The sequence below is a fragment of the Cibotium barometz genome, chromosome 31 (genome assembly GCF_041138505.1).
Source record: "Cibotium barometz isolate CiBa-2024 chromosome 31, ASM4113850v1, whole genome shotgun sequence".
NCBI lineage: Eukaryota > Viridiplantae > Streptophyta > Polypodiopsida > Cyatheales > Cibotiaceae > Cibotium > Cibotium barometz.
In genome coordinates this window covers 27,430,612-27,445,441 of record NC_141076.1, presented here as the reverse complement: position 1 = coordinate 27,445,441, position 14,830 = coordinate 27,430,612, and the positions used below count along the sequence as shown (strand labels likewise).

Below are 14,830 nucleotides of genomic sequence, written 5' to 3'. Positions count from 1 at the left end.
GTCATGGGTAGCTTGTGCCAAAGAAGCATCAAGCTCATCCTCAGTCTCATCCTCACTGGCATGCTGCTCCTACACCTCATCCTCTTGTTGCTCTTCTTGTTGACTCATCTCCCACTCAGTGAAGGAATCTGCCTTCTTGGTCACGCTCTTGCAAAGCATTCGCAAGTTCGCGCTGACGAAGACAAGGCAATGTGGTCGTGGAAGAAGAAGCGGGCCACCGCCATATCCACCTCCTCCTTCAACTTGGGGTTCCAATTCTCCCCAAGTGTAGATTGTCGTCGTGGGCCACGTAATGATTGAGAGGTCGTGGAGATGGAGGGTGCCAGTGTCGTGGATGGAGTAACATTCCGACTTGATGGTGAAGGTGATGGTGTGCATGATCCCGATCCACCACATGACTCCATTGTAGAGGCTTGAGTTCCTCTCCCCATCATCGCAGGATCCACGGCCGCTCGTGGTGTCGTCCTTGTCGCTTCGACCGCTTCGTAGACGCTAAGCTTGTCAAGAAGTTCCCGTCTCTTCTCAGGCGTGACATTCGTGCAAAACCTCACCTCATGCCCACTCTCATGCAAGAGGTGGGCTCGCACTTTGTCGGCGCCACCCGTTCGCCGGTACGGGCAAAGCTTGCATACCCATGGCCGTGAACCGCCTCCATGAGCGGATGGAGTGTAGTTAACCTCCTCCCACCATGTCCATCCCGTTGTCCTTCTACGAGAAGCCCCGGAACGTGAGGAGGATGCCATGGTTGAAGATGGCTTGACTCTTGAGCCTTGAGGAATGAGAGAGAGAGAGAGAGCGAGAGAGAGGCCTAGAGCCTAGAGGCTTGGAAGTTGGAAGACTCAAGAGGCTTGAGGGAGAGGTGAGAGAGAGAGAGAGAGAGAGAGAGAGAGAGTCTAGATTCTAGAATCTAGATAGTAGGGCGGCGGCCCGCGGGCCTTGTGTGAGAGCCTAGAGGCTTGGAACTTGGAAGTTGGAAGCTAGAAGAAGCTTGAAAGCTTGAGCCTTGAGAATTGTGTGTGCTTGTAGCCTTGTAGAGGCTTGTTCTTATATAGATAGGCAAGAGAGAGAGAGAGAGAGGAAAGCCTCAAGGGCAAGAGAGAGAGAGAGGGCCAAGCCTCAAAGGCTCAAGGCTCAAGGGCTAAGGCCCAAGGCCAAGCCAACAGCCATAAACGGCTAGAAACGGCAAGCGCAACAGCCAAAAACGACGAGCGCAACGGCAAAAAAACAGCCAGCAACAGCTCTCTGCCGTCCCCTCACAAAGCCGTCCCCCACCGGCGTCCCCGTCCCCGTCCCCTGTGAGTGACGCATCGTGGGGGACGTCCGTCCGTCCCCGTCGCTGTTCCGTCCCGATTCGGCGTCCCCGCGTTCCAAGCAGCCGTCCCTTCCGTCCCCTGTGACTATGCCTCAAAGCTATCCGTATCATTATGCATGTGCTTGAATAATCAACAATTCCCGCATAAAATATAGTAAAACTTCCAAAATAACCTACTTTTCCAGCAAAAGCATGTTAATTATGTTCTTGCAAGCAAACCACCTCCGGATTTGCCGAAGCAACATAATCCCAAAGAAACCTCCATTTCTTAGGATTAGACAAACCATGTACATTATATGTTACATATTTATATGGTGTCATGTCCATCATGCATCTTGCATATGATCATTTGCTAATACCAAATCTCTCTGTAGCTCTCCATGCATTTGTTGCAAGTATTCCATCCCTCCCTTCATTACATTCAACCAATTCATGGATATACATGTGGTTGATTCACCCGAGATGGAGCCATAGATGTCTTATCCCAGTGCCTTGCAATCAATGGCTTATTTTTTAAGACCACTGTTTTTCGAGCATTTAATGTTATCCAACCATCAAGCATCTTTTCTTTGGTTGATTTATTTGTTTTGCACATTACTTCTATTTTGTGCTTATTGCACTGCTTTCCCTTGATTTTGTGCCGTACTTTGTTTCGCATTTGCATTCACCACATTTACCATTGGTGTTTGTTCTTGCAGTTTTGGTTGCTCCTACATCAATGTAGGAGGGATTGAATTCTGAGGGGGTTGCAATTTCAGTGTTGGGCATTCAGATGCAAAATGCCCAAACTTGTGACATTTAAAACACGACCCAACAAAAGGAGACCAATTTAATTTTTCTATTGTCCATGATTCTAGGTGCACACACTACTTTTACCGAAGTCTAAGCTATATGTGACAGTGCATCATGTAGATTAGTGGGGAAATCCACCACCTCAACCCATGCTGGGCATTGATGTTTTAGCAGCCCTTGATAGTCAGCAGTGGGCACCCATGGCAGTACATGCACCATTTGCCTGGAGTAAAAGAGAGGTGCAATCTCAAACTTCTTTTGCTTTGCTTGCGCTGAGTTAAGCAGGATTTCTGAGAATCCTCTCGCTGCATAGTAAACTACGTCCACACATTCTTCAGCCAAAAGATTGTTGACCCACTAACGAATATCCCTCGTTGAGGGCATATGACCCAGGAAAAACAATATTGCAGCTTGCTCTGAAAATTTCCTCACTTTAGGCATTATGATTTCTCTCTGCACCACCACTTTCACAGATGGTTTTGACTTGCTCCACTTGTTCTGTGCCAATTCATTATCTTTGTGGATATAGAAATTGAATTTCGGGATTCTCTAAAAGTTTGGCTCGTTTCGCTTCTGTTTCCTTTGGATCAAAGTGGTGTCTGGCATATACATTATGAATCTGCTCAGAAGAACCCATCTCTATACAATCACTGAGTCTCACACACACACAGAGAAGCCGGCAAAATATGTGCTGCAAGGATTTTCTGGCTATGGACACACTGTGCAGACTTCTGCAATCCTGCAATGAATTTATGGCGATGGAAAGCTGCGAGCTTGGCCAAGGGACAGCTCAAATGGAAAGCCAGGAAAGCATATTGGTGAAGACTGTTAGTTTAGGAACAGGCAACAGCTAATTGAAGAACAGGTATGGACGACATCTAATTGACGAGCAGCAGCAGGCAACAACTGAAAGTCGAGCAGGTATAGGAGAAGTTACAGGCGACAGCAGGTACAGGCAACCGCAAGTATAGTGAACCACAGTTATAGGCGACAGCAGACGAGCAGGTACATTTGATTCAACGGCAAGTATAGTCAACGGCAGTTATAGGCTCCCAAAGTCCAATCACACCATCTCAAGATTGAGAAAAGTCTACCAGCGTACATATATTCTCTTACTTTCTCATATGGTCTTGATTTTTGGCTAAATTAGGAAACTTAAATGCAACAATCACAATGGAAACTTCAAAACAGATTTCAGGTGGTGAACTGATTACCAGGTCCAATGACTCACAACATCTACAGCAACAAGACCTGTCTTGATCGACCGCCCAGCAGTATTGAACTCCTCTGAATCATATTTTGTTCCAGCATATTTCCCATCGAGTATGGTGATGAGAATTGTTAGCACAGCAAAAAAAGCTGCATAAGCAAAGATAATCCCGTAGCCAACACCCTGCCATAAAAGAGAGCAAAAGCATAATGATTGCATGATCAAGAACTGGTCCAAAATTGCATCGTCAAGAACTAAAAGACTATCCACGATTGTAAGCTTGTTTGTTGCATGCACGTGTAATAACCTTTCATTGTCAACTTCAAAAGCTTCTGTTGTGTCAATGTGCACTGATTGCACTCTCTGGGCTCCTCCTTCAAGTATCTTAACCTTGGTCTTTATCCTCTCTTGATATGCACTCTCATTAACGTGTATAGCAGATGTGTTACATCAAACCCCTCACCAATAGCCTCTATTTGTCTGTATGCCTGGTGCCAAGAGTTCTACACTATTCTGAAGCCTCCAATCAACCTAGAAATCATTTTTGGATTGTCTCCTCTTCTAGCCTAGACCATATCTCATACAAAGACTTCACATAAATCCTGAACAAACAAATTTAAATTATCCAACCTCCAATGCCATTATGCTTTGAGTGTTCAATTATTATGTCAAGGGAGTCTGACGAAAGCAATTTATTTAAACAAATTTAAACATGTGAATCACATAGACAATGAAACTTAAAACACTCATCCAATAGCCAGGACCGGCCCCCTTCTTGCAGAGTATTTGCTTTACGTAATGTGAGAATGGAAGTACAACGGCTGTAGCTGAAAACTACTATGTTACCTCACACCTGCGCTCTTAGCATGGCTGATTTACCTCGCCTTCTATCGGGTTCTGTCCTGTTCCATCAGTCGTTTTACATCCAGTTCCATCTGTCATTTCCAAGAGCGTCTGCTAAAAAATGCTATGTTACCTCACACGTGCACTCTGTGTACTTCACAAATTGGCTGATTTCCATCACCTTCTATCTCGTTTATCTGTCACTTTCCGTCCAGTCCCTCTACTGAAAAAGGGCGTCTTGATCTGGCTGTGTTTTCTGGCTACTCCGCTGCTATAGGGTGCTGTTGGAGGTGCTTCTGACTGTTTCAAGGCTGGAGTGGAGAATGATAAACAATGAGGGCTATGTTTTTCTCCCCCCTTACTGCTGGTCGGCTAAGCTGAGCAGAAATTGTGGGCCAAAAAAGAATTTTTTTTCAACCCTTTGCCCCTGATTAAAAAGTGGGCATCTGGACCGTACTAATGCGTAAGTAACAGTCCATACAAGCACTCGATCACTCATTTCCCTTTTAGGTACATGTTTTCAACAATGCTCTATTATCATCTTACAATCATCCCAATTTGAAAGCTATCATGTAATTACTCAGATTGGCTAATCAAGTCTAGATTTTTGTTGTGTTACATCCCCCCAGCTTCTAGACAACCAATTACAAACCTGTAGAAGCTCAGGAAAATCTTTGAAGTACTCTTGTTACACCCACTGCACATGGGGTGCTTCTGAAACTCAGCCAAAGATGTTTTAACAAGTGTCCTTCTTCAAGACACTAGACATAACTCACGTGAGGTGCTTCTAAAACTTGGCCAGAAATGTTTTGGCAAGTTTCCTTCTTCAAGAAGTTGAACATTCCTCTCTTCGTGACTTAAGTCTTTTCGGAAACTCTAACCCAGGGGATCTTCTCTTACATATCAGATCCCCTTTTTCTTTCGGTAAGCCCAATCTTTTTTCAAACTTCCAAAGAACCCATCCTCCTTTGGTCTACATATATCGAGCATACTTATCAGCTGCAAACATGCTCTCCTTCATCCTAAGGATTATATACTTCTCCCTATGTGACATAAAGTTCTTCTCAAAATGTTCAAACAAAACAAATCCATCATTTGTCAAGAGAATGGGATCTAATGAGTCCTACAATAGAACGGGATGACAGCCCTGAGCCTCCTCTAGAGGCAGGCTACCTAGATTTCAACCAAATAGGGGTTGAAATGCATGTTCACATTGTGACAAACAATATTGAGGTCAGCACATAGAGGAGATTGCAACCGACCTTTTAGGAGAGCCAAGCACTGCTAAGACATCAAAATCAGGTCGCACAAGGGGCTCACCAATCAACAACACCCAACTTATGTTGGAATTTCTATGTGATCTAGCATCCATATTGAAACAAGCCTTCGTAAGGGCTATGGCATGGGTACTTAGCTTATCTTCAATAAAACAACAATTTCACGTGTAAAACCTTGAGAAAATCTAAAAATAAGCAAAAGAGAGAGAGTAGTGAGAGAAGACACCACACTAGGGATCGAAATAGCCTTGGGCCAACCCCCCCCCTCCGAGTTATATTAGATGAAACTCCTTGGAGGAGTCTTGAGTACAAGTTCTTAGAGCTCGAGAGCTCTCTCGTCTTTTTACATGTGTCAACAATGAGAGAATAGCTGAATTTATAGTTCTTGCCCAAAAACACCTGAGAAAAGCGCTTTAAAATTCACTGCAAAAAGCATCTTTTTAACAACAAAAGCTATTCTCTTTTTAGTATTTAAAAAGCTTTTAATGCCTTGCTTTCCAAAAGCTAGTCGCATCACTCCAAGCTTGTTAGGTGACCTTGCACTGCTATCATGCCACTTGTCAGTGCCACATCACCATCGCCACGTCATCAGTGCCATGTTACTTTTTTTTCCAAAACTTTTTTTAATTTTATTTTTTTTGCGCGCATTGCGTTTTTGCATATCAGCAACCTGTATTTTGATGCTTCCGTGACACATACATAGGTGTGTATCCATGTGTTGGGTGCGACAGACTGTTTAGGAGAGATGAGAACAGCTAAGACGTCAAAATCAGGCTGCACAAGGGGCTCACCAATCAGCATCGCCACCCAACTTATGTTGGAATTTTCAGCATCCATACATAGGTGAGTATCCATGTGTTGGGATTGCTCTTGGTAGAAGGACTAACGTTATCTTTAGTGCCTTGGTGGGTTTAGCTAGCCAATCTTCCTAGGTGGCACCCCCCATGTTTAGGCCACTTACCCTTGATTAAAGGAGGTGGAGAGAATAGTGGGAGGTGGAGAGATTCATGAGAGAAACTCGAGTTGCTCATGAGTATCTATAAAGGGATGTACAACCCTTCTGTGTAAGAGATCTTGGTGATAATAGAGCTTTAAGCTTACTTTGTGAAATACCTGTGTCAAGCCTCATTTATGCTTGTTTCACTTGTGTTTATATGCATGCTTGTAATTAATCCATCTACTTTATGTTGATGATTAGTACTGCTAAGTAGGATCCCTCCTTTGTGTTAAGAGAGCTCTCATCCAACCCATTAGTGAGTAGCTCTCCCTATTGAGTGATATTTTAATATGGTATCAGAGCTCCCTTCCATTGGCGTGCTCTTGATCATTTGTTGAGAGAGGGTTTTTTTGTGAGTGGGTGTTAATTTGTAATTGTCACCTTTGTGAGCACTACTGAGGAGCGAAATCTCTGAATTTCTATGTGAGTAAGGAGGAGAGTGAGTTCAAGCTCATCGGTGGAGCTGAACTAACCCTACATTCAATGAATCTCAGTGAGAAGCACCCTCTGTGTGAATGAGGGCAAGTGTTGAGCTGCTGCAAGCTTGAAACAGAGCTTAGCTACATCAAAGCATCAGCTCAAATACTCAATGATTGAGCTGCATTCTTTGTGAGTGACAAGGCCACTGGTTCAAGCAAATTATCTCAGTGGTTTGCAGAACCTTAAGTAGTCTTGAGCTACTGATATCTGCACACCTGTCTGCTAATTTTCTGCACCTCTGTGGACTGGCCTCTGTGCTTCAATGCCGGTTTTGACTATGCATTGAAAGCCCATTAGTACCTGTGTGTGTAAGCACTCTTTGGTGGAAAGCTTTAGCTCATCTCTGAGCTGAAAGCTAAGCATTCTCAGCAGCATAAACACCTTTCATTGCCCCCTTTTTTGCGCTTACTTGCAGGTAAGCTCAACCTCCAAAAGGTGCTGCATCTCAGAGCAAGAGAGGGGTTTCTGCAAGCTGTACTCTGTGTGTATATGAGCTCCGTGCAGGTGAGCACAGGGATTAGCTCAAGAGACCTCTTCAGCAACATTCAAAGCGAGTCTCAGGTGATTCTGCGTGCAATTTCTGCAGCAAACAGCTGGCATCTATTCCCAATCGGCACATCTTCTAAAGAAAAGGACCTTTGGTGCTATTTTCAAGAAAGGTTTCCCCCTTTCTCTCATTGAGAAGTGGGGGATATTTGACCCTTTTTTTTCCAAGAAAGAGACTTCTATTAAATTAAGTATGAAAAAGGCATACAACAATCACAACTATAAGCCAGAATAGAATAGAATCACCCCAATATGTAAGGTGATTTAAACCACTGAGGAGCATCATGATGCCATGAGAGACCTATGGGACTAGAGGAAAAGAAAATGCCACAGTCCCACTCCCTCATAAATATAACGCGCTTTGTCTACGCGGAACGAGAGGACCCCTAAATACAAGCCCAAGTAGCCGTGAGAGTATGGATGATATCACCCCATATAGTACTAATGCACTGAGACCCAAAGATCTGGACACCCTCAATAGTCTCCGTGCATCTAGCTCTCCAGATCTGCCATGCTGTAATACTGGCAACAATCTCCCAACTGGTGTCAATCCTCTGGGGGATGTATAATCAGAGTGAGGGACATCCTGCCACAAACCAAGCTAGGCAATACCTCTACGAATGAAAATAGTAGAGTCTGTACCATTGCCCTCGTAAAAAAGCTGCGGACCGGCTTGGGAGAGCCAAGAAATTGCCCCCCAAGTCACATGCGTGGCGCGGCCACTCAATTTGCCCATAAGTTGGGCTATAGAACCCCAAATCTATTGTGCAATGCTGCATCCACATAAACAATGTTGTTCAGTCTCTGAATCTGCCACATATCTCAAGAAGGTAGATGCTACACCGAAGACCGATCTCCACTGATTGGTGGGAAGACCACCATGTAAAAATAACCAAAAGAAATGAGAGATCTCACTCCTTCTGTATGAATGCCAAAGCCTATGCCAATATCTACGTTGTATCGTTGGAGAGATATCATAACTCTCCCAATGAGGCCTGAGAGTAGGGATCCTATGCATCTGTCGAGTGAGGAGAAGCCTGGCATTCCGGACCATGAAACTGAAAAAGGGAAAAATTTTCAATGGATCAAAGGCATCAATCCACTCCCACTCTCCTGGATCCCACTGAAGATATCTGATAGGACTGCCACCATACAGCCACAAACACCAAGAGCCATGAGTCACTATATCAAGAGAAGGGTCAATGAACCAATGCTTCCACGAACGACCAACAATCCTCATTGGAGTAACCTGGTATCTGTGATGATCCCCTCCATGCTACATCATCTCCCTCCAGGCATGATAAAATTAACGATGCAATCTGTAGCCTCCTGGCCCGGGAGAGGAATGACCTGCAGAGGTATGCCTATCCTCGAAAGAACTCCCAGCCAACTCCGATGATAGTCTCCATGAAAGGTCCAAAAGAGCCACTCATGCGGAATAGTTGCATCAATCTGATCAATTCGTATGCGCAAGATCCCCTAAGATGCCGAATGGATGTAGCTCTCCAATCCTCTGGAAGACTCTTAAGGGTCTTCCACGCAAGAACTGTGTATGCACATCTCTCCCATCCTAACCACTGCATGTAACAAGATGCACCAAGTGGCCAACTGGCCTCATCCCTGATGAATTCATTCCACATAATAGGTTGCCGGTCAGCCTCATCCAAAGACCTAGGAAGCCAAATAGTGACTCGTGGCTCTTGGTGTTTGTGGTTATATGGTGACAATCCTATCACTGGGATCCAGGAGAGTGGGAGTGGATTGATGCCTTCGATCCTTTGAAAAGCCTTCCTTTTTTCAGTTTCACCGTCCGGAATGCCAGGCTTCTCCTCACTCAACAGATGCATAGGATCCCTACTCTTAAGCCTCGTTGGGAGAGCTATGATATATCTCCAGTGATACAGCGCAAATATTGGCATAGACTTTGGCACTCATACAGAAGGAGCCAGATCTCTCATTTCTTTTGGTTATTCTTACATGGTGGTCTCCTCACCAATCACTGGAGATCAGTTTTCAGTATAGCACCTTCCTGTCCTAGGTGTGCGGCAGATTCTGAGACTGTACAACATTGTTTATGGGGATGCAGCACTGCACAGCAAATTTGGGGTTTTGTAGCCCAACTTATGGGCAAATTGAGTGGCCAAGCCATGCATGTGACTTGGGGGGCAGTTGCTTGGCTCTCCCAATCCGGTCCGCAACTTTTTTATGAGGGCAGTGGTACAGATTCTACTATTTTCATTTGTAGAGGTATTGCCCAGTATGGTTTATTGCAGGAAGTTTCTCACTCTGATTATACACCCCCCAGACAGAGGATTGACACCAATTGGGAGATTGTTGCTAGTATTACAGCATAGCAGATCTGGAGAGCTAGATGCACGGAGGCTATTGAGGGTGTCCAGATTTTTGGGTCTCAGTGCATTAGTACTATATGGGGTGATATCATCCATACTCTTATGGCTACTTTGGCTCGCATTCAGGGACCCTCTCGTTCTGCGTGCACAGGCAAAGCGCGTGATATTTATGCGGGAGTGGGACCATGGCATCTTCTTTTCCTCTAGTACCACAGGTCTTACATGGCATCATGATGCTCCTCAGTGGTTGAAATCACCTTACATATTGGGGTGATTCTAGTTGTGATTGTTGTACGTTTTTTTCATACTTAATAGAAGTCTCTTAAATTTTTTATTTTATTTTTTTAAGGGACCTAGGAAGCATTTGTCGCAAAAATGGTCTCATGCTTCTCCATGCTCTAACAATGGCCGCAATAAGAGGGGAAGATGGTGCCCTCATATCAGCCTCTATGAACAAAAACCGTGTGTTGGGCAGCCAATCTCTCCCAACAAGGGGTGTACATCTGAAAATCTAAGACAAGAAAAAATCCTTCCAAGGCTCAGTGCCTGGTAGGAAACCTCTGACCACAAGTTTACAGAGCAACGCCCTGCACTGAACATCCAGATCAATAATATTCAGCCCCCCCTCTCGTCTAGACTGAATAACTATGAGCCAAGCTACCCTAGCACGAGTGTTTGTGGTGCCATCCAAACCTGACCAAACAAAATTGTGGATCAATCTCCGCAATTGACCAATGGATGCACAAGAGACGCACCAACAAGAGCCAATAAACCAAGCCGAGGCAAGCAATACCTGATTAGCCACAAAGCTCTGGAGGCTAAATCTAATCTCCTCGAGCTCCAATGAAGAAGCTTCTTGCGGATACTCGTAATAAGTACCGGAGCAAACTGCTGTGCAAGAGAAATATCAACCCCAACCTGGCATCCCAAATATCTAGCAGTGCATCCTCTACTGATCCAAGTAAAACCAAGCTCACCCCAAGCAACTCTCAGTGAGTCACTAATCCAAAAACCAGTAGATTTGTGCCAATTAATGAGTTCCCCTGCCACCAAACAGAACTCTTCTAGTGCTACCCGGAAGGAACATAAGCATATGTGTGAGGCCTCCAAGAACATGGTTGCATCATCAGCTAACTCAGAGTCAACCAGCTCCTCTTGACTATGAAGAGGTAACCTCGATCCAAAAATACCAACAATCGAGCGGAGGAAGATGCTCATGGCCCCTGCAACTATGATATATAATAATGGGGCTTAAGGCCAACCTTGCTGTACTGAGCGAGAAATCTGAAACCGCTCTCTTCTATCGTCGCAAGCATGGATCAAAGGAGTTTCATGCATGTATCGTGATGCACACTACTATGGGCATCACGATACATGCATGAAACTCCTTTGATCCATTTCTGAGAGAAACCCATATGGCTAAGAGTACCCTCAAGGAAATCCCAATCCACTCTATCATAGGCCTTCTCAAAATCCAAGAGCAGAATGGCTAAGAGCTGATTGCTCGCTTTGGCTCATTCCACGGCCTCCCAAAACAAGAAAATGTTATCAAAGATACTCCTTCCGTGTAAGAATCCATTCTGAGTATCATGAATGACATCCTGCAAAATTGCCTACAGTATGATGTTCACTGCCTTAGCAAGAATCTTATATGCAATCCCAAGTAAGGTGATAGGTCTCCACTGCCAATCAATGTCTTATCCCCACTCTTAGGGATAAGATAGATAAGCCCCTTAGTGAGAGAAGAAGGCATAGAACCTATGTCCCACATCTCCTCGAGAGTCAATGTGATCTCAAACCCAATCTCATTCCAAAAAGTAATGAAAAAAGCAAGGGAGAGGCCATCCTCCCTTGGACACTTACCATGAGGTAAGGCATGAAAAGCATGACTAAACTCCTGCATAGAAAAAGGGGCATGCAAAATTGCACACATCTCCTTAGTGATTAGATGTAGCAATGCATTCCACACCTTCCTTTGTGCCCTATGTCTCAAATCAGAGTACGGCTTAGCACTAAGAAGTTGGCGATAGAAATGAGTGGCAATCTGTCTAACCATGAGAGGATCCAAGTGAAGAGTGCCATGTGAATCTTGCAACTGCCTAACACTATCTCTGGTGTGAGATAGGCCTTGAGTAGCAAAGAAATGTTTGTTGCATCTGCCACCCATTTGGGTCCAAAAGGATTCCTGGGCATGGTATTGGTACTCTGCACGCTGCTCAAGAGAGTGATGAAGTTCTGCCCTAACAGTACATAAAGAATCTGCAACCCATTGAGCATGAGGATGTTTCTCGTACTCTTGCTGTAAGGCAACTAGTCTACGTCTAATAGCCTTTCTAAATCCAAGGCCTCTTGCCTCTTAGAAAGGGCACATGTGTGATAAAAGTCACTAATATCACAGAGAGCAAAGGCCATGCTTTGCGAGGCCTGCGAGAAATCATGAGATCTCCAAATATAAAGCATACGACGTGATAGCTCTGCATCTGAAAACAAATGATTAGGGATGCGTACATGGGGTGCTAATCCATGGCGACTCGGATCTCTAATGCATAAAACCACTAGGCAATGAACCGATTTAGAGGTGCTTGCAGCAATAAAAGTATGCCCCCCCTCTGTCGAGCACCCAATCATCCACATAAAATCTGTCTAACCGTGCATAAATACATCCTGCATCCCTTCTCCTATAAGACCATGAATAAAGAAGAGTGGATTGTCTCCTCAAAATGTCATCCTCATGCCAACAATCTCTGCCATGAATGGAGAATTTAAACCTCTCCCAAGATGCTCTTTCAAGAGGATGCACCAAGCTCTCATGTCCACCTCTTTTATCCATTGGCATCTCAACCATGTTAAAATGCCCACCAATAATCCAATGGTCGGCAAGAGGCATCAATGTAGTGAGAGATTTCCAAAAGACAATCCTCTCACCTTTATGGTTAGGAGCAAAGAGGTTGAGAATATTCGCAGGCAAAATGACACCGTGTCCAATGATGCAAGGCAAGATCAAAGCTGAAACAGAGATACAGACACCACCTTTGGTACCAATAGCCGGTGACCAAATGTGTGTCCTGAGAGAAGCTTGCCTAATCTCCCACACTGGCTAGCATCTAGTTTATGCTCTTGCAAGAGCAATACATCCATAGGTCCACCTGTAATAACTCCACAATGAAGCCAAGTTTTGACAATTTGTTTCCGCCAATGCGGAAAAAAGCCCCCAAGACCCTGAATGTTCCATGAGACAATCGTCATAAGGACTCAGAGTAGAAACGACCAGATCTCGTGGTCGACAAAGGACCTCGTTTAGAGATGCAAGTATGTCTCGCATAGGTAAGGGAGGGAAAATCTAACGATGTAAACGTTACCTCTCATTCCCACTCCGGGGAAAAGCCAGGGCTGGTCCGCAAAACTAGAGAGATATCATGACAATGCGACTGTGCAAAACTAGAGAGATATCATGACAATGCGACTGTGCAACATCATCCTCAAGGGTGCAATCATCCTGTAACTGTAATGCAACATCCTCCTGTGAGGGATCCAAATCCTGTGCCTGCAAAGCCTCATCCTCCAAAGAAGGATCAACATCCTGTGAGGCAAGAGCTGCGTAAGGGTTGGGATACTCCAGTATGGGTGCGGGTGAAGGGGCAGGTACGGTGGTCCGAGGGCGCTGCCATCTCTTGTCAAAATACATAACGGAAACAATAACCAAATCTGAGACCACAAGAGCAAGTAGACTGCAGAAAATAGACAGCACTGGAGAAGTACAGAGATAGGCGTGTAACTCTTCTCTATACACAAGATCCCGAGGAAAACTGAAATGAATACAATGTGGGGGCTAAGGGGCCTCCAGGTGAACAAGAGTGCAGTCGGCCAGCATCAGAAGCTCCAGCCAGCCTGTGGCAGCCACCCACACCATGGAAAAAATGGGGAAAAAATACGGGGAGTGAGGAAAAATGATAAAACACCCATACAAGGCGGGCACACCCACAACAGAGGCCCTGGTGTCTGATAAAGACAGGAGATGACTTCTAACACCCCCTCTCAGCTCCTGGCTGTGAAATCAACCCAAGAGAGCTGGAGTGCCGCCTGAGCGTAGCCTGAGGTAGAGACTTCGTGAGTGAAGAGGTCCGCCGCATTGTCCTCCGTCGAACAATAAAGGAGCAAGATGTCACCAGCCAAGATCTTCTCACGTGCAAAGTGATACTGTATCTCTATATGCTTGGTCCGGGCATGGAAGACCAGATTCCAAGCAATAGCTATACAACTCTGGTTATCGCACTGGTGGATGACTGTGGGCTCCTTCTGTGGAAACCCAATCTCGCCTAGCAGCCTCCGCAACCACACAACCTCACAAGCAGCACCACAAGCAGCCCGGTACTCTGCCTCTGTCGAAGATAGGGCAATAGTTGGCTGCCTCTTACTGCTCCAAGAAACTGCTCCTGAGCCGAGGGTAAAACTGTATCCTGAAGTAGATCTCCTCGTGTCTGGATCTCCCCCAATCTAAGTCACTCCAACCTTGGAGTTTGACTCCATCCCCTCCTATGTAAAAGAGTCCTAGATCCTTCGTACTCTGCAGATATCGCAAGATACGCAATCCTACGTCCCAATGAGACTTCAATGGCGTCTGCATAAAAGAGCTCAACAGCCCCACGGAGAAGCTCAAGTCCAATCTGGTATTCAGCAACCACATCAATGAACCTACCAACTTCCGATACTGCGAGGCATCAACCGGCTCACAAGGATCATTAACGGTTAACTTTGTGTTTGGGTCCATCGGCGAAGTAATAGGCTTGTAGTTCTCCATCCCAAAGGCCTCAAGCAACTCATGAACATACCGCTGCTGAGAGACAAAAAACCCCCTCTGGGTCTGCCAGATCTCCAATCCCAAGAAGAAGTGGAGTAAGCCTAAGTCGGTCATCTCAAACTCCTTTGACAAGGCAGCCTTCGTCACGCCAATGTGCTCCACATGACCGCCGGTGAGAATGAGATCATCCACATAAAGGATGATAATCGTAACCATGCCGCGTT

General features: G+C 45.2%; 1 protein-coding gene across 2 annotated transcripts in view; it reads right to left on the bottom strand.

Moving 5' to 3' along the window:
- LOC147620688 (urea-proton symporter DUR3-like) overlaps positions 1-14,830 on the bottom strand; it is an 87,617-nt gene that overhangs the window by 52,974 nt on the left and 19,813 nt on the right. The window contains exons 1-2 of one of the 2 annotated variants that reach the window (XM_086824958.1): positions 4,194-4,343; positions 3,319-3,497 (exon numbers count right to left, since the gene is read on the bottom strand). In XM_086824958.1, coding sequence (XP_086681084.1) covers positions 3,319-3,497; positions 4,194-4,256 — 242 coding nt within the window. In that variant the 5' untranslated portion in view covers positions 4,257-4,343. Of the gene's footprint in view, positions 1-3,318; positions 3,498-4,193; positions 4,344-14,830 lie in introns of those variants that run through there. The other variant, XM_086824957.1, reaches the window with a different exon arrangement.